General features: G+C 29.9%; 1 protein-coding gene across 1 annotated transcript in view; it reads right to left on the bottom strand.

Annotated features, from left to right (window-relative positions):
• The window catches only part of LOC113377961, a 50,682-nt gene that overhangs the window by 12,540 nt on the left and 11,810 nt on the right, over positions 1-26,332 (bottom strand). Inside the window, exons 2-5 of the mRNA XM_026618434.1 lie at positions 12,837-12,985; positions 9,430-9,556; positions 4,319-4,339; positions 1,925-1,934 (exon numbers count right to left, since the gene is read on the bottom strand). Of these exons, the coding sequence (XP_026474219.1) occupies positions 1,925-1,934; positions 4,319-4,339; positions 9,430-9,556; positions 12,837-12,985 (307 nt within the window). The remainder of the gene's footprint in view (positions 1-1,924; positions 1,935-4,318; positions 4,340-9,429; positions 9,557-12,836; positions 12,986-26,332) is intronic.

Here is a 26,332-nt window from a genome sequence, read left to right as displayed (position 1 = left end):
ATCTATATTTTCAAGTGAAAACCGATGTCACTACTACCTGACATCAGTGGAATGAAAGCTCATAGCTCTCACGTTGCCGACATTAATACATTTCCCTCTCGACGAACAATGCTAGCAATATCTTTAATATAAAAATTTGAGATATACATAAACATGGCTTCTGGCATCCGTTACAATCAATTAGCACCTATACTTGAGTAAATGTTGGCTTTTTTACAAATGCAAAATTTACGTTTTAAATAAATATTGAATATAATGATTTTATGATTCGAGATTTCGCCCAACCAACTTATCTATGTTATTTAATTGAAATAAATTCTGTGTTCTCTGAATTGAAATTGTTGGCGTAAAACTCACAAAAAACGTGAAACTATGCAAAAAGATCATTTTTTAACTGGTTACTGGTATGAGCACGGTCATTAATCGAAAAAATGATTCTAATTTGCTACAATTTTAATATTAATCATTTGTGCAGATAGTTGTAATTTGTAATTATGCAACTTGCAAACGCAAGTGTTTGTACTGCGTTTATAACTTATTTTGCGTTGTAATTTGTTTGTATTAATTGCCGGTGTTTTTGTTTTAAATTAATAGAACGCTATGTAAAATATAGGTCATGTATCTAACAAGCAATAACTGATATTCGGGAAGAAAAATTTGTTTAATATATTCTTTATATTTGAAAAATCTATAGAATGTTCATGATGTAATGATATTTATTAAAGATGGAGCTTTTTTCAAAAGGTAACCCAACGGTTGGTCTATCTCTAATGAATTTTGTGACGAACTTTGCTTCAATATTTATCACTATGAGTTAAACAATTAAGAATTATCATTTTTTATCAAAATTTTTGGTTTTTTTAGAAGAGTAATTTTTAATGTTTAAATTGAAAAATTTTAAAATATGTTGTTGTGCCGGATCCGTTACGAAAACACTCTCATCGTGAAAAGAATAATAGTCAGTTGAATTTAAAACCAATCGTTGATCTAAGCGAAATATTTCAGATTAGCATTATATCATTATATCACTATTCATTTTTAAAAAAAGATTATTTGTAGAGCAGTGAGAATTATTCGAATAACCGGGTGACACAGTATCCGCATGTCGGACGGAACCGGTAGTGCACACGCGGAACAACGTTAAACGCCGGCATTTGCAATCGATGGCTGCAAATGTTGACAGACGAAATATTGCCCACAAAAATAGAAATACTAGAAAAAAATAAAAAGACCACGGGTAAAAAGGTCCACCACCGACATCTCAAAAACGGTTCAAGTTAAGAATTTTTTAACAATAATGTGATGTAATGTAATGTTGAAAGTAAAGGGAAGAAGATGTATAATCAGCCATCACCTTAAGTCTTAGAACGTTACTATCTGGAGACAAACGGCAATGTTTGAAAATCCACAACAAAAGTATTTTCTTTCGTTTTTAGTTTTTGAGGTCGTGAGCACTGTTGTTTAGTTTACAAGGCATGAATATAATTCTTAAGTACCTATATGTTATTTAATTGTTTTAAAAGATGTATTGTTAATTTTAAGTTGGTTTCAACAGTTTTTATATAAAAGCTCACACGTGGGTGTGGTAGAAATGACCAACCAAAGCTTTACTCTGGCAAAAATGTAAACAATAAAAAATAGTGAATAAAATATTAAATTTAGTTAAAAAAGCTATTTTATAGAAGATAAATTAAATAAATTGTTATTCCAATTCTGCTGATAAATATTTCTGACGAAATAACAGATTCAGGTTATATACAGTGTTATCCCGGCATATACCTCGATAGAAACCCTAATTGGCGAGTCCACATAAAAGAGAGGCAACTGCTCGAGATAAAAACAAAAAAGCTTTACTGGTTATTTGGAACTAAATCCAAACTTAGCCCATACAATAAGCTGCTTTTATATAAAACATTATTCAAACCAATTTGGTGCTATGAAATACAATTATGGGGTAGTGTGCATAAGACTAATATAGAAATAATACAAAAATTTCAGAACAAATTTTTGAAAATTGCCTTGGGGGCACCAAAATATATCCCGAACTGGCTGATTCATCTCGACACAAACACACCTACCATAAAAGATGTAATAACAAAAATATAGAAACGAGATCATCAGTCATCCAAATTCTCTAGTTCTCCAAAATGTCATTAATAACAAGAAACTATCGTCGTAGATTGAAGAGAAAATCGCCACTTGATTTAGGTCATCAATTTTCCTGATAAAGATTGAAATGACATAGTTATAAATCATAGGAAATTATTTATAAGAAAATAGTTAAGTTTATATTATTATCAATAAAATATTATTGAAATTTTTACAACTATTGAGTTGTTTTTCCAACATGTCACTATAGTATACAACAAATTTACTAAATGTCCTGAACTGGACAGTTGTAAATATAATCGTGAATAAAAGAAATAAAAAAAATCTCTGTAAAAAATGTATCTATGAAATTCATATTGTGATTGAATAATGTAGCTATTATTTCGTAGAATTCCTTTAAAATTAAGAATATGACATAGGACCTGTTTGCCTTCTGGCCGTCCTATTTTACCCCGGCTAAGGAAAGAACCAGGTGACAATTTTTTGAAAAACAGCAATCAAAACATATTTACAACAATCATAGATTAGCAGGAAGTTTTACTGAACACAGTCAGATAGTTGTTTGATATGTGTTATTTGCTGTGATATAATTGGTTTGGTTTTCTTTTCACAATATAATGTTCTCATAGTCAAACTGGACCTTTGTGCCAAGCCCTATCTTAACATCTTTCATGATTATTTCTACATAAATGATTTTGAAAATAAATTATGGAAACTCTATAATTAATGAAAATAATCACCCAATACTTAAATTTACATAAAATTATAAGCAATTATATAAAATAGATGAAACACGAAACCGTAACAGCAAACGCTTTTAAAAAAGTTGTTGGCATAATTGTTATTAAGTAGCATACTAAAATTGTAATAAAGATTAAATACGCTATAATTATCTTTTCATTTCTAATTTATACATTTGTGATACAATAGAACAGGTACCTGATTTATGCTATGCATGGAAGTCAGACTCATGATTAGCATTTTTTTATCTTTTACGTCAATTACTACTTATTGGTCTGCAAATGCAATTACAAATAACTTCAAAATCTATTTAAAATAAATTTAAAATAATTTTTGAATGACAATATAAACTTTTAATTTAAAATATATCTCTAGAGACCACAGACTTGTTATTGTATAATTAACTTCTTAGGGTAAGTTATTGTAATCGTCAAAAAATCGAAATTGAAAATTTTTGCATTTCTCGACGTTTTGAAGGTTTCTGAACATTTTGGCATACCTCAGGAAAAATGGATGTGTGTGTGTGTATGTATGTATGGATACAAATTTCTAGTTACGTTTTCGGGCGCACGGATCAACCGATTTGAATGGTTCAAAAAACATTCGATTCCCATTGATAGGGAGATGTTTTTGGCAAAGGCAGGTCCAGTAGTTACGGAGATAAAAAGCAAAGAGTGCAGAAGATAGAAATCGAGTTTTTGAGAGATCGGGGCATCCGATTTGAATGATTTAAAAAACATTCAATTTGTAAGGATTAGGATAAGAGATGATTAGTTTTTGGCAAAAGCAGGCCCAGCCATTTCGAAGATACAGAGCTAAATGTGCAAAAAATATCAGTTTTTGAGAGAACTAAGCGTCCGATTTAAATGATTCAAAGAACTCTCTGCTTGTTTTAACAAAATAATTGATTTTGGAAAAAAATCTGTTGTAAATTTTTTTTTGGCAAAAATAATTCAGATTTTATTTTTAATTTTTACTAAAGTTCTAATATACTTCTAACAAATAATTTTAACTTTGCAATTCAGTTTATATAATTCTTATAAATATTGGACAATTGTACAATATTCATAAAAAATTATTTGGAAACATTTAATAATCCTCGAACATTTCGTTACGGTACGGGAAGTTTCAGCAATTTGCCTTAAGGCACGATGCCATACACCCCACTAATTTATAAATTGTGTTTAAAAAATTTTGAATCATTCCAGTACGGAACCCTAAACAATGACCCATTCGGTGTTAAGGGTTACCAATGCGCAAGTAAGTTCGAGTCCAGCTGTCGACCTGGCTCGATCGCGGCCAGTGTCAGAGTCAGCGGTCGCGTAACTGGGACAATGGCCATTCAGTCATCCTCGCGGCGGCAGACGCTAAATAGACCGCTCGTTAATGACTAATAATGCGCATGAGACATCCGAACATCCGAACATTTCTTTAGCATTCTTCCGTGTAATGATTGTAAATATTTCACATTATCAGGTAAGCAAGAATGCTACTAGAGGATACGTGTTGAGTAGCTCAACGGATGCCGAGGTCGAAGGAAAAGCCAGAGGTCGCGTGCTACATGCGGTAGCATTACGTAGAATTATATGTACAAACATAAATTACCTAAAATATTTTTAAGCTAAGCCTAGAAAAACTAAGAGATCCAATATAAAAATATGTTCGTTTATCTAAAAAATATTGTACTTTTATAGCAAATAACAATGTTTGTAAAATAAATGTGTTGTATGATTATCTTACTGGCATTAATTCATTGAAGTTTACAATAGATATGCAGAAGTATAATCTAATATAAATTCTGCTAGATGATTTTTAATCTTGTCAAAAATTTCGCATACTAGTTAACATACATTAATTTTTGATTGAAAACACATAGTTCAATTAACTAATCTACACATCAAAATTTCGTATTAGTAATAGTATGTATTATTATATTGTTCGGAATAGTATATATATAGGGGGAAGTCCCCGAGTGACGGGCACCTAAGGTTAATTATAAATAAATCAAAAAATATTTTACGAAATGTTTATTAAATTATGACTTATGTTAGATAACAAAGTTAGAAATCAAACTAAATTAACAAAAATGCAACTCATGCTGAAAAATAATTAATACTATCAATCAACTTTGGTAACAAAATATGATTTTACAAAGTGGCACCTAGTATCGGACATTTCAAAATAACCAGCATTGAACACATATGTAGCCATCTCCACACTCTGGAGTGTCTGCACATGTGTGTTTGACAAATATTCTTAGATAATGCAAAAAAAAATCACTATTCATCCACCCTTTCGGCTGAGCCACACCGATGCTCTCAGCTGGAGCATTCATCATAAGATTTCCATTCTTTGACTAGGAAATACAAAAAATGGGGGCATGTAGTGGCCTTTAGAACTCACACAGAACAAAATTAAATAATTAAAATAAATTACGTCAATTCTAACAAGAAATATCAATATGTCTACTGTCCGGCGCTAAGGGACAGACATGTTCGTTCATTTAGTGGGGCCTACTAAAATTGTTTAAAATATCTAATAATATTTCACCATTTTACGGATAACAATCAAGTACTACTTTTATCATTAAATGTCATTCAAATATAAATGCATAAAAACAGTAGAATTACTTCAATTGATATTTAGGTGACGCCGTGATTTTGCGCCTAAAACAGCAAAGGGTTGCTCCCGCCGTGGCCGTGTGCGTCGTAGGTGAGTCTTGGCGTATGATCCTGCACCTGTGTGCCCCCCGCGTCCCTTTCACCTCTATTTTGATATAAAAAGATTTATACTCGCTTAAACAATACGTGTTAAATAGAGTGTCCGGTATTAGGTACTGTCCGGCGTTGCGGGACTTCCCCCTATGGTATATCATTTTACCAATTATAATTTATACAATTGGTAAATGAAAATAACTAATCTCATTATAAAATATGTATTGGCATTTGTTGTAAAATGTAGCTTGCTTTTTAGTAACACTTCTATCACAAGGCCACGATCGCCCAACTTGTATTCAAACAGTGGATGTTAGAAATTTTCTTCGCGTTTGCAAATATGCTTTTTAAAATAATATCTTACACTTAAAGCTTTCGTCATTAGATAATGCATCTTCTCACACCGAAAATTAAAAAAAAATTGTAAAGAATTTAACAATCAGAGGTATGAAAGACCAACTCAGGAATATTCATCAGCAAAGTTGGAATAACTATTAATTTAATTTATACCTTGTAAAATTGCTTTTATCAACTTAATTTACATTTACATTTGCTATTTTTTACGTTGATCCTTTTTATCTTACACAGGTGTGAGCTTTTATAAAACTTGTTGAATCTAACTTAAAATTAACAATACATCTTATAAAACAATTAAATAATGTATACTTAAAAATTATATTAAGATCTCGTAAACTAAGCAACAGTGTTCACAACCAAAAAAACTAACAACGAAAGAAAATACTTTTGCTATCGATTTTCAAACATTGTCGTTCATTTCCCGATAGCAACACTGTTAGAATCAAGGTGATGGCTGATTACACATCTTTTCCCCTTTGTTTTCAAATATTATTCTTACAAAATTCTTAACTTTACTTGTTTTTGAGATAATCTTTTATCCGCGGACCTTAAAGCTCCTCAATACACTATATTCATTTACGGTAAAGTTAATAAACATACTAAATAGTTTAATAAGTTTAATAATACGTATGTGCAGTATAATAAATCGTATAAGTAGTCATAATTGACATAGTAAAATATAGGATATTAGTCTGCTTTCCATTTACACATACGAAGAATGGAGACGTATCGTGATATAATAAGAAATGCAATGAGTGCATAAATTTAACTTAAACGTTCTGAATTAAAAAGAAGCCATATAAACAAGTCACTGTTTTCATAAAGCACGATTATAAAACGACGAATGTACGTAAACGTAAATGCTTTTAAACACGTGATACCGGTCAAATGACTTTCTCATTTCAGACCACCATGTCATAAAAAGGTTGTAAACGATGTTAATCTAGATTATTGTAGATTCATACGATTCGAACATCGCAATGTACAAGTTAGTCCGGCATGTGATTTGCGACCATTTGTAGCCTCTTCATATAAGGCATTGTGTTCACTTTTCTTTGACACAGTTTTGCCTGTTTGTCAAGTGGCCGGAATTCGTTTTCGTAAATAGAACCTAGTTCACGTTCACGAATACGATATTTGAATAACTGAAAATGTACTCATGAGCCAATTTTTGCTATTCGCAAATTGCATTCGACAAGAATGAAATAAAACGTTTGTTTGATCAAATTTGGTACGAGCTACACTAATGTAATATTAAGAAACAACTCTAGTAATTGACCCTAAATAATAATCATTAGGTGGGGTATTATCTATATCCGGCTCTATTAGCAAGTAAATAATGCTGTCATATCCCACTCTTCTAAAAACACATCTTCTGATAAAACAGACATCCCATAGAAATGATACTAGTAAATTGTAAGGCGAGTCAAAACCGTCCAACAAGAGTTCTGTAGAAAACATTCAATTTAAATAGCACGACTATGAGTATTTTCCGTAATATAATTAAATATTTTGTATGATATGTAGAAATCAAAATATATTAACATTTTTTTATTTCAATCAATTTATTTTCACTAAACATATTAAAACTGTTATATTTTTTTAAAAGTGTACTTTTATACTCCTTGCTCAGATGAATATTAATATTGAGGGAGCTAGGTGCTGGCTGTAGCAGTTTTATTTCGAATTAATATATCTTGAAATCCACTGATTATATTTCTACGAAATGAAGATGGATAGTTGCTGACAGCAACTTGTAACAATGGTAACAGCAACTTTTTTCTTCCAATCAATAATTCTGCAACTGTTGTTCATTATTTCAAAATTCATCATTTTCCGTAAAAAGTGCGGTGTTTCAACTGACCTCGTATTTGGGACTAGTTGTAACATCTACCAAGACATTTCAAAAAACGAGAATAATGCCCCCGATAATTTATTCTTTACATATTTTAACGAAAATTGACTTGTTTCTAAGTAGTTTTTCATAAATCAACGTAAATTATAATTATTAGAAAAAAATATAATGTCTCCTATAATATAAATTTTTATCATAAATCAACATAAACTTCAAATATTATCATAATATGTACAAACAAAAGATATAGTGTCCCCTGTAACATAATTTACATTTGCCCACATTCTTCACTTGAATCTGTATATAATTCTTGTATAGCCCCAAGGTTTTATTTCAACTAACACCAAGTGTGATTTTGCTACATTGATCAATATAATTATTTATACAATTTAGCATTCACAAAAATTGATATACATTATCAACTATTGATAAATTTGAAACCCAATAAGATATATAAAATTTTAAATTAGTCGATAATAATAACGAAAACCGTCACTAGCTGTGACAATTTATGCAGAACGGTTTACATGTCCAATCGAGACAGAAAAATATTTTAATATCATTTAAGATCCTATTGAAAAATTCCTGTTACTAGTTACCCCCCTTGCATATAGCCCCTGCTCCCCTACATATTTAAAAAAAGCCATTGACACTAAATATATTTAAACATTAAAAAAAGAAATGTTTAGTATAAAGGACATTTGAATTAGCTCTATCAATCAGTTTAAGTTTAAGAAGAAAAACATACCAGAATTCTTTATTTGCATAAAAGATTTAATTTGTGTGATATTATAAAAACTGTGAAATAAAGTTGTTTCATTTAAAGACGGATTACCTCACTGCACGGTGTCATTTGTAACGATATAGTTATAAGAAAATCATAAAGAACGACTATAAATCATTCGAATGAGACTGGACTTGATTGAAATGTACGCGTCAAATATGTGTCTGGTAATAATATATTATAACAGCGCTTACTGTTTTGTATTTAAGAATAGGAACCCGTACGGTAAATGTAATTATGCTATAAAATAATTACGATCATATTGACTATTTCAATACATCGAGGTATAATAAATGAAGCAATTAAATTTACAATAGGCATAAGTAGAATGTATGGGTAATCATAGGATATAGTAAAAATGATACTGCAGAAGACCTGGAAGTTTTACGGCAATTTAAAATAACATTAGCATGCACGTGAAATTGTAGTGCTTTGAGATCGGTTAGTAGATTATTTGCTTGTTTTGGATGGCATCCGTTAAATTATCAATAGAAGAGATAAACAGATTGATTTAACACTTTTTTAATGTGTTAATATTATATAGTAATGGATTAGTAATGGATTATTATAATTTCTGAGAAAGTTTACTTTTGTAGACTACGTAATTACTTTATTTTTTCAATGTTATTTTGATCTTATTACTTAGATATTATCATGATATACAAAAACAACATGGGATAACGGATGAAGACAAAAGTGTGGAAAAATATTTCAATGTCTTTTGTGTAAGTGCTGTTATGTAACAATGCACCATTTAATGCAACGGTAAAACGATGGCTCTAATCAATCAAAAATGCCGATGTTGACTTTTAAAACTATAGAAAATTCTTACTTGACCGCCCTGTCCAAGGGGAATGGTCTTGTTCGGCAGCGGCTTTATGCGCTCGCAGCAGCGCCCGCTGCGTGACGTGCGGGTCCAGCGTGGGCAGTGTTCCCATTCGCCCCTTTCGATTGCCGCCAGAACTCCAGCCGCGGGCGGCGCGCGCTACTGCTGCACTGAAAAACACATCAAAATTTAGAAATTTTTAGATTACATTAATACTATGCATTGTTTCCGTAGGGAAAGTTATAGTAATCGCAAAAAAATCTTTTATATAACTTTATATTTTTTTATAACTTTACGTTTCAGAGGTTTCTGATCATTTTGTCATACCTTAGAAAAAATGAATGTATGTTTGTGTGTGTGTGTTCGGATACAAATTTTTGTCGATGATTTAGGGAACACGGATCGATTTGAATAATTCAAAAATCCTTTGATTTGTATTATTGGCGTATCGTGCTGATTAGTTTTTGGCAAAGGCAGTTTCAAAGATACGAGGCAATGAGTGCCAAAAATGGTAATTCAGTATTTGAGAGAACGGAGCGTCCGATTAGAATTCAAAAAAGATTTTAATTGTACTGACAAAATGAAGAACTGATTAAATTTTTGGGAAGACAGATCTAGCGGTTTTAGAGATCCAATAAAAAAAGTTAAAAAGAAATGTCATTTGACGTTCAAAAATAGTCATTAGATTTATGCATATCAAATTATGAGATAATTTATAGAGATTTTAATAACTCGTACAAATTGTATTTATATTTCTATGGGTTTCATACTAATGTTTACACGATGTACTGCGACGCGGCGCTTATTATGCTTCGAAAAAAAATAACATTTTCAAAAAATTTAAAACATTTAAAAAATTTAAATTACGGTTACGGTACGCGCTGTTCCAACAATTTGCCTTAAAGGACGATGAAATGCACCACTAATTTACCATGTTACCATGTATACCGTAAGATAGATGTCAGGCTAATGAATCTACATAATTTTTTATCAAACTGTTTTACGTCAAATTGATTAAATGTGTTTTTTAATTATCCTGCTTATATATAGCAAGTCAAAATTTTTAATTTTTGTAAAACAAACTATTGAAGGTATTTTAAAAAATCCGTAATGTTGAGTTGATTTCTATCTCAGATTGTTGAGTTCATTCTTAGACATGTGTTTATGTACTTCGTTCAAATAATCTGTTATCCACAGCAAGATTTTAATACTTATTGTTAGTCAAACTATTACATTATTATAACGATTTGGCAAAAATAGTACGAATTTATACGTGAGCATAAAAAGTTTTTTTTTGATAAAATTGCAACAACTATTTTATTAATTTGTGACTATCAACATTTATTCTACATGTTGCTCTTTATTTGGAGTAAAAGAAGTTAAAACTTTCAAACGGTCGGACATGACTGTTATTTATTAATAGATCTTTCTTTAAATCTTTCACGTGAAATTCAAAAGAATTAATCAAAAATATGATTCATTACAATCATTTATAACTAATTTAAATTATAGAAAATCGCTGCTGAGAACCTAATTATTTCGTTTACGAATATAATCCTATTTTTTTTTGAAATTCTGTTAAGTCTTGAAAAACATGTCATTTACACAACTAAAATTCATAATCATAATTACAATTATTGACGCATGCATTTGAATTCAAGTTCAATTATAATTTGGTCCTCTCACTATTTCAGCTTTGTTGTATGGTATATTATAATAAAAATTATAATGTTGCTTAAGGAACAAGCTTAAGCAATGGGCAAAAATTATTAAATTGAGTTTTTTTTAAATATTATAGATACACAATAGAAAAGTAAAATATTAACTAGTTGTAAGTGGAATTCTGTCTTAAGGCAATTAAGGCATCGTGCCTCAAGGCAAATTGCTGGAACTTCCCGTACCAAAAATTATTATTTTTTTAAAAACCTTTAACATTTATGAAAAAAAATTACTTTGAAAAAATAAGATTTTTGAGAAACTATAGATTGGACAAAAAATTACTTCTTTTTGAAATTTTTTTTTTTTTAAAAAAAAATAATAAATTTTTTTTTTTTTTTGAAAAAAATAATTTTTTTTTCTTTATTTTGACATATTGTGAAAGATCTGAACTTTTTTTCAAAGCAATCGTACTGCTTTAACTGCATAGGGACAAAATATAAAGCGCGTAAGCGCCGCGTCGCTGTCTAACGCATAAGCATTGGTACGGAACCCATAGGAATGTTAACAAAATGTATACTTATTGTTAAAATCGCTGTAAAATATCTCATAATTTGATGTGCATATGTCTAATGATCATTTTTGACCGCCAAATGGCTCATTTTTTTACTTTTTCCTCCATATCTCCGAAACCGCTAGACCTACCTTCATGAAAATTTTATCGATTCTTTATCTTGTCAATACAAGTGAAATGCTTCTTGAATTATTCAAATCGGCTCCGTTCTCTTAAAAACTGAGTTACCGTTTTCGGCACTTTTTGCCCCGTATCTTCGGAACGGCTAGACCTGCCTTCGCCAAAAACTAATCAGCACGTCTCCTTATCAATACGAATCGAATGTTTTTTGAATTATTCAAATCGGTTGATCCGTGTTCCCGAAATCGTCGACGAAAATTTGTATCCGCACATACATACACACACGCACATACATACATACATACATACATACACACACACACACACACACACACACACATACATCCATTTTTTCTAAGGTATGCCAAAATGTTCAGAAACCTTTGAATCGTAAAGATATATAAAAATTTTCATTTTCGATTTTTTTGCGATTACTATAACTTGCCCTACGGGAAGTTAAAAATACAATTTTGTAATAAAACTGTATATAATTTTTAACTAGAGAATTTAAATAAGTATATAAAACGATTAAAAATGTTAGTACATATTAACATGATTTATCACAGTTTTGTACAGAATACAAAAGTAAGCCCTGCGATGCTCAGCAAATGTTATTCTATTTAAAACAGTTAATTTAAATCATAATATCGAAAAATAATTTTGCAAAACGAGGCTAGATTTTGAACTGGCATTTAGGATATGAAATCCTTTACTTATATTGCATATTATAAGTGAGATAAAAGTTTATGACATAAAAATATTTGAATATACGCATAGATCACAACCGGTAAAACTCTTGTAAAAAACTTTGAGAAAGGACATTTAAATATCTGATACAGAGTTCGGTACCCTATGCATTAAAAATAAAAAACTTGCAAATAAAAATATTACATATTTGTTATGGTAAATTTTTGATTAACATTTTTAGTAAAATCAAAAATAATAATAACTTAAAGAATGCTTTTTAATTCATTTATACGTAATATTGATATTGTCATAGCAAAAGTTGTTCAATGCTAAAGGTCCGTCTATAAAATATTGAATCATCGGATCCTTTAAAATGATTGAAATATATATGCTAATATAAAATAACAACTTACGCGGGATATGGTAAATTATCTGGTCCCAGGCAGTCTGGTGGATCTGTAAGTGCATCTCCCCAAACGTATTTCAAGCCCCTAGAACTTCCTTGGCATTCCCTCACCTGCGCCCTTATACACACTACGAATAAAATGCAGCAGAGCGCCGCCTGTAATGTAAAATGATGAATTTATTAGTATGTATTTACATTGACTGAAACTTCAAATGTGGTAAAAATTGGAAAATAAAAAATATTGGTTTGGTAATAATTTTTAATATCTTTTCCAGAAGCAGAGCATGTCTTCAGGTTCGTTTGGGGACGCTTTAAAAAGTGTATATATTTCTCACAAAAAATATTATAATATCATAATTATCTATCTCTTACTTTTTTCAAAACTTTTACAAAGAATTCAAACTGAATACACACTCCTCTTGCCATTTTTTCGGCAAACTGATTTAAAATTTTATTTATAGCTAATGATGATTTTAGTTTTTCTAAAGTTTCTTTTGATCGCACAATTTTCGCGGGAATAAAGATATTTTTTTACTTGTGTCATTCCTTAAAAGAAATTGGAAAGTTTTAATTAATTTTTGCTTTCACCGTATAATTGATTTTTATTTAATCATTTAAATTTTCTTCTATATAGTAGAAAAGAATGTATTTATTGCTTGCAAATAGATAAATTGTTATAACTTGCAGATGTATTTTATGAAGTGTATAAATAAATTTGATACTCAAAAGCTAATTCTAATTAAATGTTTTATTTCAATCTATGAACACTTAGGGTAAAACGGGACTTAAAAGTCTGCAGTAAAATTTGATTTCTTTTTAATAACAATATTTGAAAGTAGAGGGCAAAAATGTGTAATCAGCCATCGCCTTAAGGGGGTTGTTCTTTTTTTTGTTACAAAACATGCAAGGTATTTGTTTTTGTTTTTCTCAAAATGTATTTATTATAAAGACATGCGGTTTTTTTTAAACAAAAATTACAAAATCATAGAATATTAAGAAATTTTTTATTTATTTTTATCGCCGTAATTTTTCAACCAGGGGGCGCCAAAGTGGGCATTGCAAAATCGATCTCGTTTGCGGTGCCACAGATAAATCCGCTGCGCATCGCCTGAAACAAAAAAAAACGAAACTACGTTGAAGAAAAAGTTTGAATCCAGTCCCCCTACCAAAATGAAAGAAAAAAAGCAAGAAGGAAAAAAATGGCAGCTATTTAAAAAAAAAGTGTCCAAAAAGGCCTTTGTTTTGGGACGAGAAGGTTTGCAAAATTTTTTTGCGTAATGTTATGAAGTTGTTTGAGGTAGGGGGACTAGGTATTGCAGTGGTGAACAAATTAAAAAAAATGCAAGTCGATCCGACTTGTAGTTTTTTTTTAATTTGTGGCACCGCATTGAAAAAAGTCAATTTGAGAAAAACGTATTTAAAGTTTTTAATATAATGTACTAAATACACCATTTAGTTTAATGTACGAAATACACCATGGTCTTCAAAGATGCTGACACATTAAAAAGGTCATGTGCATGATGTATTATAATGAAAAAGAGGCAGCTGGCATACAATAGCTCGCGGAACGATAAAAAAACGCTTTCAGAGGATCATACGTATAGAGATATATATATATCTATAACTTCTTCAAAAAAATAGATATTGAGATGATTTTTTTTTTTTAAATAATTCTAAGGTTTTTAGCTTTCATAATATCAAAAAATCTCAAAACCGAAACAAAAAAATATAAAAAAAGAACAACCCCCTTAAATTGGGCGACTACGCTACCACTAATTACACGACCAAATTGTCAAATTTGTAACAAATTTTTTTTTGTTTTTGAGCACGGTCTAAATATAATTTTTTAATGTGTTATTTTTTAATTGTTTCGATGATTTGTTATTTTTAAGCTAGATTCAACAGTTTATTTTAAATAATCTCTAAAGTATCTTACATATGGTTGGAGTAAAAAGGGACATCTAAACTAGAAAATGTAATGTAATGATATGTCAACTAGAAAAATGTAAAATAAGTTAAAAGAAGCAATTTTACAAAAGATAAATTGAATTAATAGTTATTTCAACTCCGATGATAAAACTTCTGACAAAGTTCCATACAAAAATTGTATCATCCAGTGAGATCTTTATAAAAAATGTGTCCACAAAATATGTATTGCAAACAGAAGTTGTATTCACTTTATTTGTAATAATTGTATTTCAAACTACAATGAGTGTGATTATGATAAATTAAACATAAATGCCTAACAAATCAAGATTTATGATAGTATTAAGAGTTGCTTTTTTTGTTTATCATGTTTGGAAATACATATTTAGATTGTGATTTTTAATTTTGTTGTTCAACCTAATCATTAAACTTTTAAAATTGAAAATATAGTGGCGGATCTCTTTATCTCCTGGATGTCCCTTAGACGGGGTAGAAAGGACTAGATTACAAATTTTTGAAAAATAGTAAGAAAAAACATATTTTTACAATGATGAATTTTAATAAACAAAAAATTTAATTGGGAACTCTAATAACCATAGTTTGTTTAATATGTATATGTAATAACCATAATTTGTTTAATATGTATAATTTGTTGTGTTGTAGTCGGTTCGGTTTTCACGGCATAGTTGCTAAAAGTAAAATTGGACCTTTGTGCCCCGCTTTACCATAATAATTTTATAACATCGAGATTGAGAATACTCATTCCCTATATACACATTTACTATTATTAACTAACATCTCATTTTTGCAAAATATACCATTAAATGGTGATAAGATTAAATAAAACGTAAAATGGTTTTAGTTGCAAATAATATTTTAAGTATTTCTATATCGTTTGATTTAAAATTATTTTTACTATATCTTCATGAACAGAAATGATAAAACACATATCCATAATACTGGTAATATGCAATCATTAATCAATCAATTGAAAATCAACACATGAAAAAGCAACAAAGCGTTATTAAAGAAAACTTAAACTACAAATATTAACATTAACAAATGTAATTCAACTGACATTTAACAAGTTCCCATGAGAGTAATGTGTTCAAAACTAGCACATCTTATGTTTTATATATGACATAATCAAATTTTTATCATGTTCAGTACATCTTCTCACTCTTAACAATAAAATTGTAACTTGTCATAAATTGTGTGTGAATCAGATCGAGTATATTTATTCAAGAAACACCGTCAGTCAAATAATAATATAATAATACATCGTAATCAGATTCAGACATATGGAGGTCATTTCATCATATACAAAAATCTTTAATAATGAAATGGTAAAAATAAATAGGTTGAAAATAAAGACTTTAAAAACCTTTAACGTCGAGTTGTATGAAATAGTAAAGAAACTCAATTTATGATTACCTATCAATTATCAAATTGATAGTATGTTTCAACGAGCACTAATATTGTGAGCAAATTACCCTTGTACAATAAACTCGTATTATTCAAGCAAACTGCAATATTAATGCATCATTTCTACACAATCATTTTAGATAAAATATGGATTGCAAAGTATAAATTATTATGTTTGCTTAGCTCCTGAACACCACTAATTTAGAATATTTTTTTCGAAAGTATTATATACACAACCGAGTGAAACCTAACAGCCTAACAGAACATAAAAAATTACTAATGCCACTATAAGCCAAAAATAAATGGAAAAATCAGAACTATTTCCACGCAGATGAAAATAATTTTCTCAAATATGGCTATCCTAAATGACATTGTATTGCAAATGAAACTGGTGTTAAAGATTATAAATTACAGGTATGATTCAAAAATAAGAAAACCTGTGTAAAGTTTATTTTCCAATATGGAATTGGTCTACGATAATGCTCCAGTATTTATTAAAATTGGGAATTTGATCATGGAACACTAAAACTGCCATGTATTTAATAAGGAAACATCTATTTATTTGACAATAAATCTTAATAAAATATAGACGCTTTTTAAAGCTTTTTTTCATTGCTTGCTGCAATTAAAATCTTTCAGACGTAAGTTTTAGCAGTAAAGCATAAGGACATATCGTTTGTTTTTTATTTATTAAATTGCAAATTTGCCGGAGTTATCGCAATTTTACAAACCAGATCAGAAACTATACATACCCGCATTGAAGATAATAATACTTTAATGGCAAAGCTAATATGTAGTTTACAAATATAGCAGAACATATTAACGGTATTGTACTTTAAACTGTTTTCGAATAAATATAGAGTGGAATAGTATTCAAATATTATTTTGTAATTAATAAATTATACAAGATAAACAAAAATATTACAAAATATTTTGTAGCAATTCTGAATTCCATACTATCACTAATTTTAATCACATAAAACATGCCTACATCTAGGAAAACATAATCAAAAATACAGCAATGAAAGACTAAAATTAATAATTCATACAAAATTAAATAGAAACTAGTTGGTATTGGTATTTTGCCTTGAGGCAAGTTACATGAACTTCCCGATATGTGTAAATAATCGACTTAATCAATAAAATATAAGTTAATTTATGAGTGATTAAAAGTATTCCGAGGATTTATTACACAACGTTGAAAACGAACGAACGCTCTATTATTATACCAAGTAAATCATCTAATTTTAATTTTAACAAACGTCAAAAAAACTACTCATTTTCTTAAACTTTGATAAATTTTTAAATTTAAACTACTTGTCTTAAGGCTGTAGTATTTCAGTAAGTTCTATAAGACCATGATATATATCGCCAAAAGAAAATCCATAAAAATCGGCTTAATTTTTTTTTCAACAGTTAATTACAAGAAAACGGCTCGGTAGATTTTCACCTAAAACTAATCAGTATCATTCCCAACTTTATCTAATATCTTTTGAACAGTTTTTGATTTTTTAAAATCGATTCGTTAGTATGAGCTTAAATGTGATGAAAAGTTTATCTCTTTTTCCAAATTACAAAGAAATGCCTTGGCAGATCTTGGACGAAAAATTTTTCACTTTTCTGCGATTTACAAACGCTAGTCCTCATGGAGATACAGCTGTTTTTGAAAAAACGTTGATTTACGGCAAAAAATCTGTTTACATACACATACACACATACATACATACTTTTTCCAAATTTAGTTTCATTCGATTCTGAATGGCTTGAAACATCGAGAAAACATAAAATTAGCGAATTGGATTTTTCGATGGAAACATAAACTTCTCCTTCGGGAAGTTAATAATGGTTTTGTGAATTTTAGATATTTACTATTTTTATTCAATACATTAGAGATGTTTTTGTATAAAATTTATGTTAATAGAAGCTTTGCTGACTGAAAGTGAAAAAACGACCGCTAAGAGTTCATGTGTAATTTGAATAAGACTTTCCTTTTAAAATATCAGGACCAACTATTGAAATTCATTTCAGTTTACAGGCAAACTCTAGCTCTCCCACTGTATAACAAACATGAGCTTTATTTACCTCTCGTTAATATTAGCGTGCAGATGCAAAAATGTAGAAGTCAATTATGAATATTACGAGTTGATAATGATTTCCTAGATAGTTCATCGGCCACGATGAGGCAGACTTGTGTCTGATGTTGGAAAATGCATATACCTTAATGATGTATTAATTAGAAACCTGCTAGCATATGAGCGATTTTCTTTTGATCTTCATGAATTACATGATGTTCTATTTGAATTATAAGAAGGTATAAGAACATATATTTTATCTAATATTGTTTTAATTTCTGGCACATTGAAGCTAGTTTTCGGAAATAATATTGTAGATATTCCAATTTTTTTATTCATAATCATGAATATGGATATTATATACTAATATTGTCTAAGCTCGCTCAAATTAAATTCAAATTTCAAGTGAATCGACGTTTTTGGCAGATGACAGTTCTCATGTATCAAAATGTTTTCAATGTCAAATAATGTTAAGTTGTTTTTTGCATTTTTTTCCATTTATTTCTACAATATTACTATATTTTTATAATCATATGATCCTAAAAAATTTCCTTAGCAAGCTTTAGAAAGCTTTATCAAAATCCGATAATCGTTTAGGAGAAGTATATTTACATACATCATTACAGAAGAATATTATATATAAGATATATATATATATATATATATATGTATATATATATATATATCTATATATATATATATATATATATATATATGTTGTGGGTTTGCGTGAACGTCTGTGTCTGTACATTGCAATTCGGATTGTCATTAAAATAAAAGTGATGAAACTTCAATATACATATATTCAATATACACTCATATAGTGGCGGGATTAGCTCAAGAGTAGCGTTCCCGATTCACATGCTGGGGGTTCTGAGTTCGAATCTCCGGCAAGAATTTGAATAATATTAAACTAGTTAAGTTAGAATAATAATAGAATTATGAATTGTAATAAAAAGATATGTATGTAAAAATAATCAGAATGTATAAAAAATTAGAGAATTAGAATTAAAATGAATTGAAGTAAGATGAGTTTAGAAGATGAAATTAGAAATAAAGAAGAGAATAGAAGTGTTTAGAAGATAGTAAAGAAGAATTAAGATAAGTTGAGAAATATAAAAAGAATAGGATTATATGAAGAAGATAGTATAAAAAAATTGAAAGATTACATAGGATATATGATCGTACAGAATATAGCAAGGGCAAAAAAATACATCACTACTATTCCAATAAAGTTAATTGATCAATTTAAAATAAATAAGTATATATTTCCATATATAATATATTATCAATAATATAAGTCATAAATACATATATACTAATTTATAAAAATTATTGAGAAAGATAATATACTACCACTGAATAGCCATATTACCAAAAATAGACATAGAAATATTTAATGAGCGTATTTAAAAATCAGATTTCTCATTGGAGCTTTGTATATCATATCAAGATTCGGTGTTTTAATTAAAATATAATTTAAAATTGAGTGATATATTTTCATTATGAACATATGAAAAATTTTTTCATAATTTTATTTGAACAGCGATCAGAACTTATGGGTTCTATGAGCTGTTGAGATTAATATCTCACAAACTACGTTTGTTTTTATTACAGATGGCAAACCAAACAGTTGTCACAACTCTGTATGATAAATTTTTATTACAATCTCTGTAATAGGGCAAGTATGCAACAACGCCGGGTGTGGGCTATTTTCACTTGGAAACATATTGCTATCTATATTTCCAAGTGAAAATCGTTGTCAATGTTGCCTGACAACAGGATGCTCAAAGTGGGTATCGAACCCGGGACCTCTGAAACAAGTCCCGTCGCTCTTAACCGATTACCTACGGGCGAGCCCATATGAAAAATAATTTAGCATTAGAAAAATTATTTAGCAGTAGGCCAAAGATTAATTAAGGATTGGCACTTAAAATATAGAAAGGTATAGCTTTAAATTTTGAATAAGTTTGAATTTTCAACAATCTTAATAAGATTGATGGCGTCGAATGCATCAAAAACTCATATATACTTATACCCGGACTTTACACAAATAAATGATGTATATTGGGAAAGCCTGAATGATTTGAAGCAAAGCTGGTCGCGCTGCTGCTCAGCGACGCGTGTATGGTGCAGTACGAATAATAAATTTCCCACGAGATGGATTCAAGGAGAACCGAAGAAGGAGTAGAAGGCGAAAGAAAAAGATCGCTGACCCTTTCTCATCAGCAGTCAGTTGGTCGTCAACATAACAGTAAACGTATCGGACCGTGGCGCGACTTGCGTTTCCTAAGCGGCGGTCGCGTCCGCGGGGTCGGCGGGCGCGACGAGTCCCAAGTGACCCGCAAACGTGCGCGCTGCAGGTCACCGTGCACTCATTCATTCGATCGACGCAACAGCGTGTCAGCCGCCTTACTTATGACCATAATTAATTATGCATTGCAATTTTTATCCGCGATTAAAACAATAAGTCTAAGCTACCGCAGACGTAGATAGAAATGGCAATAGCATGCTTTATTATCACTTTCTTACAAAAAATTAAAAATACGGGCCAAAGTTATATATAGTTTAATTCCGCGAGTGCAAAGCCGCTGTAATAAATAGTAAATGGTAACACAGATTGATCTCACAAAATAAAAAAAAATGTCTGTATTGGATATTCGGCAATTTAGTTTTTACCGCTGAACACGAATCTAGGGTCAAAATTCAGAAAGTCCAGTAAAAAAAATTTGAATTAATTAAAAAACGACAAAATCTCCGATCTAGTAATTCTTCTACATAATAATCAAAATCTTATAATTTCTGTCGTTCATAGCGTTTTTTGTATAATTCAGCAAGAAAAAAGGATCCAATGGAAATAATTGTAATAAATTTAAAAAACGACAAAATATCCGATCTAGCAATTATGACATAATGATCAAAATCTTATAATTTCTGTCGTTCCTGACCCTTTTTACCCTAAATGACTGTTGAGTTTCAATTAAATGATCTATTTAGTTTTTTTTGTATAATTCAGCAGTAATTTGCAAACTTATTTTCTCTTCATTGCCCCTGGGCAATCTAAGTAAAATACTCAATAATTATTTCAGGTAGATAGGACCTGAAAACGACAAAAATGATAAGATTTTAAGTATCATGCAGAAGTATTACTAGATTGGAGATTTTGTCATTTTTTAAAAATTTGTTTCAATTTTTTTGTTGTTTTTTTAAAGATTTCTAAATTTTTGCTATTTATCCCCAACTTTGACATTAGAGTCGTGTTCAGCGGTAGAAACTACATTGGAAAACATATGCTGCACACCCAATACAAACCACTTTTTCGTTGTGGTCCTTCTTATTTTCAATCGATCGATAAATCTACAGAATTTTCAACAGAAATAAACTCCACTTGCATTACCTATTTTTGAAAAAGACTTTTACGCACAGTGATACCCCGCTTAACGCGAGGGTACGTTTCATCAAAGTAGAGCGTAATGCAAAACCGCGCTGAACAAGGCCAGCTTTACATGAAAATATAGGGGTTATAGAAAGATGGTTAGAAAATAGTTAGGTATGTAAAGGTATGTTATTTTTGATAAAAATAAAACCAAACATTTTTTTCTTAAAGCCCAAATTAATACACAATTATTATTTCTTGCCAAAATAAAAACAAAATATAAATAACAAAACGAATATTCTTGAAAAAACATAAAATCTAATTCAGACTTATTAAGCTAGCCTTCCGCCTTCAGTGTTCTGCCTTTTTGTGCCAAAAGCATCTAAAGTTGTTTGCGTTGTTCAGTTAAAAGTTCTTCACAAACGGATAGAGCATCTCTAACACCACGCCTTACTTTTGAACTTCTGTCAAAATTTGGATTATTTCAATTAATTGATTCATTAGATCAGTTACGGTAGACAAACTCATGTTTACAAACGCCATCAAAAGTTCTTTTTGCTCTTTCTCTGAATCACTGCTGTTAACATTTATGTGTCAACATTTTTGTTTTCTTTGACATCTTCCTCATTTACTCCTTCAAAACCTGGTTTGAAACAGAAGAGCGTTAAACCGAATCAGTGCTAAACGAAACGGCGTTAAGCGGGGTATAACTCTACTTATAAAAATTTATCAAAGAAATCTACCTAACGCATTTTATATATTTAGCAACAAAACATTTTTTGTTTTTCTTTGATTACACAAATTATGCCGGATGAAACTTAATCTATAAAATTTACCATTATAATTTTTTTGTAATATCAATTACAACTATCTAGAAACTATGAAAGTTTATTGTAAACATAAACATACATATATAGTCTAATACAATTTTATAAAATGAAAAGTAATACACTTACATGTGAAAAATTAAACAATTTGCAAAACCAACATTGACCGATAAACAACTTCCTCGTTCTTGTCAGAATATTTTCATATCAAGGTTGAAATCTGGCGAAGGATAGGTATATAATCGTTTCATTGCATGAAATGAGCGCGTCATTGCAAACTTTTTGCAGCGAGTGCAGTAGCTCCAAAACTATTGCTATTTTTAGACGAAAATAATTAATCGGATTCCTAAATGGTTACCTCAGGATCAATAAAAACTTCACAAATATTATCCATGGAAAATAGCTTGTCAATAGGATTCGATACTTTAAAAAATCTACTTGTTCTAATATGTTTAGATATTCCTAAATATTTGATATCGTGGGTAAAGTACCTACTGTGTCAAGCAGTGTCCTGTGCATTGCAATATTAGACTCTGCCATTTTCCTTGATTTTACTTCATTACAGTAATTTATAAGTCAATAAAGACTAGCAATATAAATAAATTTCGATATTTGAGGACTCATGATACAGTGGCATACCTCCTGTGATGCATTTCCCAGATCTCGTATCGGTCTCGTACTCGTACCTTCGATATCTTCTCAAATGAGTCGCTCACAATCAGTGCGGCCCGACCGACCCGATAGCCTGATTCGTGATCCGGCGAATGAGCATAACTCTTCTTCATCTTGTGGGATATGTTGTAGTTATTTGTTTTATTACCGCAGTCGTTCCACATCACAGTTAAGCGCTGATATTTGTTGTAATATTAGCCCTGAGCGTCGGAAGTAAGTTCTTAAACACGAGCAACAATAAGCAATAACTATGTATGTTTTCAAATTGTAACGGTGAAGCAGATTGCAACCTCCACTGTGCACTTGTTGAAACTCCCATAAGTGTTTTTTGATATTTTTGTTTGCGAGTTAGATAATATGTTCTCAAGACATGCATCTCAATGATTATATATCTTGGTACCGTTGTTTGGCAGCATTAAAGAAGGGTTAGTGTAATAAGACACGACCATAAATGTTTTTAATGACAATATATTCTGGAGAAAATCTGTTACGACGTTATGCAATTCAGAAGTGTTGAGGATTTTATTGCTCTTGCAAATGTTATGATGAAATTAAGGAGTGAATCGTCATAAATGTTTGATTAAACTCTTATTGTTTACAACATCCAAAACTAGTATTAAGTTTGATAAAAATTCCTATTTTATTAATAAATTTACACTTTTATATGAAAATAATTCAGTAATTCTTAATAGAAATTAGTTATCAACTTACATTGAAGCAAGATAATATTATAAAAGTTTATCATTTTGCAAGGAATTTCATTTGCAAGAAGTTACAATACATTGAACTTACAGTTACGCTTGACATAGGTTAAGTCAAGTACAAAACTAGAAAGTTCGACTAAATATTGAATAAATACGAGTAACCTATTATATAGATAGAAATACATTATTATATTAGTGATGTTTATTACTACTTCTACATAATTCACGAGTTTACTATGTTAAGCGTTTTAGATGGTAATAAAATTTGTCATCTCGCTTGTAGCATGTGTATTCAAAACTAGTAAAATTGTTAGTAAAAAAAATTATACGTTATTAATATATTAATCGTATAAAATGTATTTGCATATGTTATTTCAAAAGATTAATTAATATTCTTTCATAAAATATTTACTATTAATAATATGCATCACAAACTGTCTTTAAGATAAATTGATTAATTCTAAACCAGGCAAGTTTTTTGTGGTTTAAGTGTCAATGATTTTGTCGGTTTAAGTGCCAATGATGTCTGTATTTGATCTTTAATCAATTTTAAAAATATTGAATTTTTTCCATTATCCATTTTAATAAATCTATGATTACATAGCATACATAAGCATAACTCATGTAAATCCTACATAATGGGTACGATAAAAAAATTGTTATATATTTTATATAGTTATTGTTATATATTTTTAGTATGTATGTATATGGCATTTCTACTACTACCACCCTATATATGCGAGCAATACTTTTATCATTTTTTTTTTGTTTTTTTAAGCTTTCTATAAGTGGGTAGGGCAGGGCACAAAGGTCTAATTTAATTTTCAGTAACTATATTGTATAAACTTAATGAACTATATCACAACACATGATACATATCAAACAATACATATCGAACTATGATTATTTTACTATAAAATGCCCAGTAAATTCCTAATTATCAAAATTTGTTTTTCAGTTATTTTTCTAAAATTTATCATCTGTGTAAGAGGCAACCATCGATCGAATAAATGCAATGATTTCTTTCAATTTTAAAAGGATTTTACTAAATAATAGCTGTGTTATTTAACCAATGCGAAATAAAAAAATATGGGCACATTTTTTTACAAAGATCACACTGTATATAAGTTTGATCTGGCATTTTGTCAAAAATATTTATCAGCAGAGTTGGAATAGCTATTAATTTAATTTATCTCTTGTAAAACTGCTTCTTTAACTTAATTTACTTTTTTATTAACTTCCCGTCGGGTAAGTTATTGTAATGGTCTAAAAATCGAAATTGAAAATTTTTGCATATCTTCACGTTTTGAAGGTTGAATATTTTGGCATACCTTAGAAAAAATGGATGTGTGTGCGTGTGTGTATGGATACAATTTTTTGTTCACGTTTTCGGGCGCACGTTTCAACCGATTTGATTGGTTTGAAAAGCATTCGATTCCTATTGATAGAGAGATGTGCTGATTAGTTTATCGCAAAGGCAGGTCCAGTTGTTTCGAAGACACGGGAAAAAGAGTGCGGAAAATAGAAATCGACTTTTTGAGAGAACGGAGCATCCGATTTGAATGACAATACAATTGATTAAAAAATAATCAATTTGTAATGATGGGGAGAAGAGGTGATTAGTTTTTGGCAAAGGTAGGTCTAGCCGTTGCGTAGGTACGTAGCTAAATGTACAAAAAATTGTAGTTTTTGAGAGAATTAAGCATCCGATTTATATGATTTAAAAAACTTTCTGCTTGTGTTGACAAAACGATTGCTTTTGGGATTATAAAAAAAATGATTTTTTTTAATTTTGAAAATAATTCGGATTCTAATTTTAATTCTAGAGAAAGTTCTAAAGCTCACCTATATACTTCAAATAAATAATTTTTACTTATTAATTCAGTTTATATAATTCTTATAAATATTAAACAATGCCCTTCATTTTAAATTCGATATAAAATAAACTTATAATAAGTTACAGCATTTATAATAATCTATTTGAAAACATTTAATATTCCTCGAAATTCGATACGGGAAGTTCCAGCAATTTTCCTTAAGGTACGATATCATACAGCACTAGTTACATGGATTCGTTTGTCATTGAAAAAGTATAATATGGTATGGCATATTATTACTACTGATTTAACGTAAATAATCCACGAAAATCGCAAACTTCCGAACTCATTGTCTATGTGGGATAAAAGTGGTATAATAATTGTAATTATGTAACGATTCATTACCATTGTCATTGTCATTGTCGTAGTGGTTAATCGGATGAATGCAGTGCGTTACCGTTGTTCGGGCGTCTTGTCACGTCCGTCGTGCGACGAAAATTCCGTTTGTTCCGTATGGCGATCACCAAACGGGCGGACAGTATTGGGTCAAAAGCAAAAGCACGATCACATGGGAACGGGCAACGGTAATTCCGAAATAATGCGATTCCGATCTCTTGATTTCATATGAATTTGCGTGAATTTGGAATCAAAATAGCCGTAACGAGAGCGTGCGAAAAATTATTA

This window comes from Ctenocephalides felis, unplaced genomic scaffold, assembly GCF_003426905.1.
Source record: "Ctenocephalides felis isolate EL2017-DRISC unplaced genomic scaffold, ASM342690v1 CF-g0.4_SCAFFOLD_01886, whole genome shotgun sequence".
NCBI classification, from domain to species: Eukaryota; Metazoa; Arthropoda; class Insecta; order Siphonaptera; family Pulicidae; genus Ctenocephalides; species Ctenocephalides felis.
This window is presented reverse-complemented; position numbering and strand designations above follow the sequence as displayed.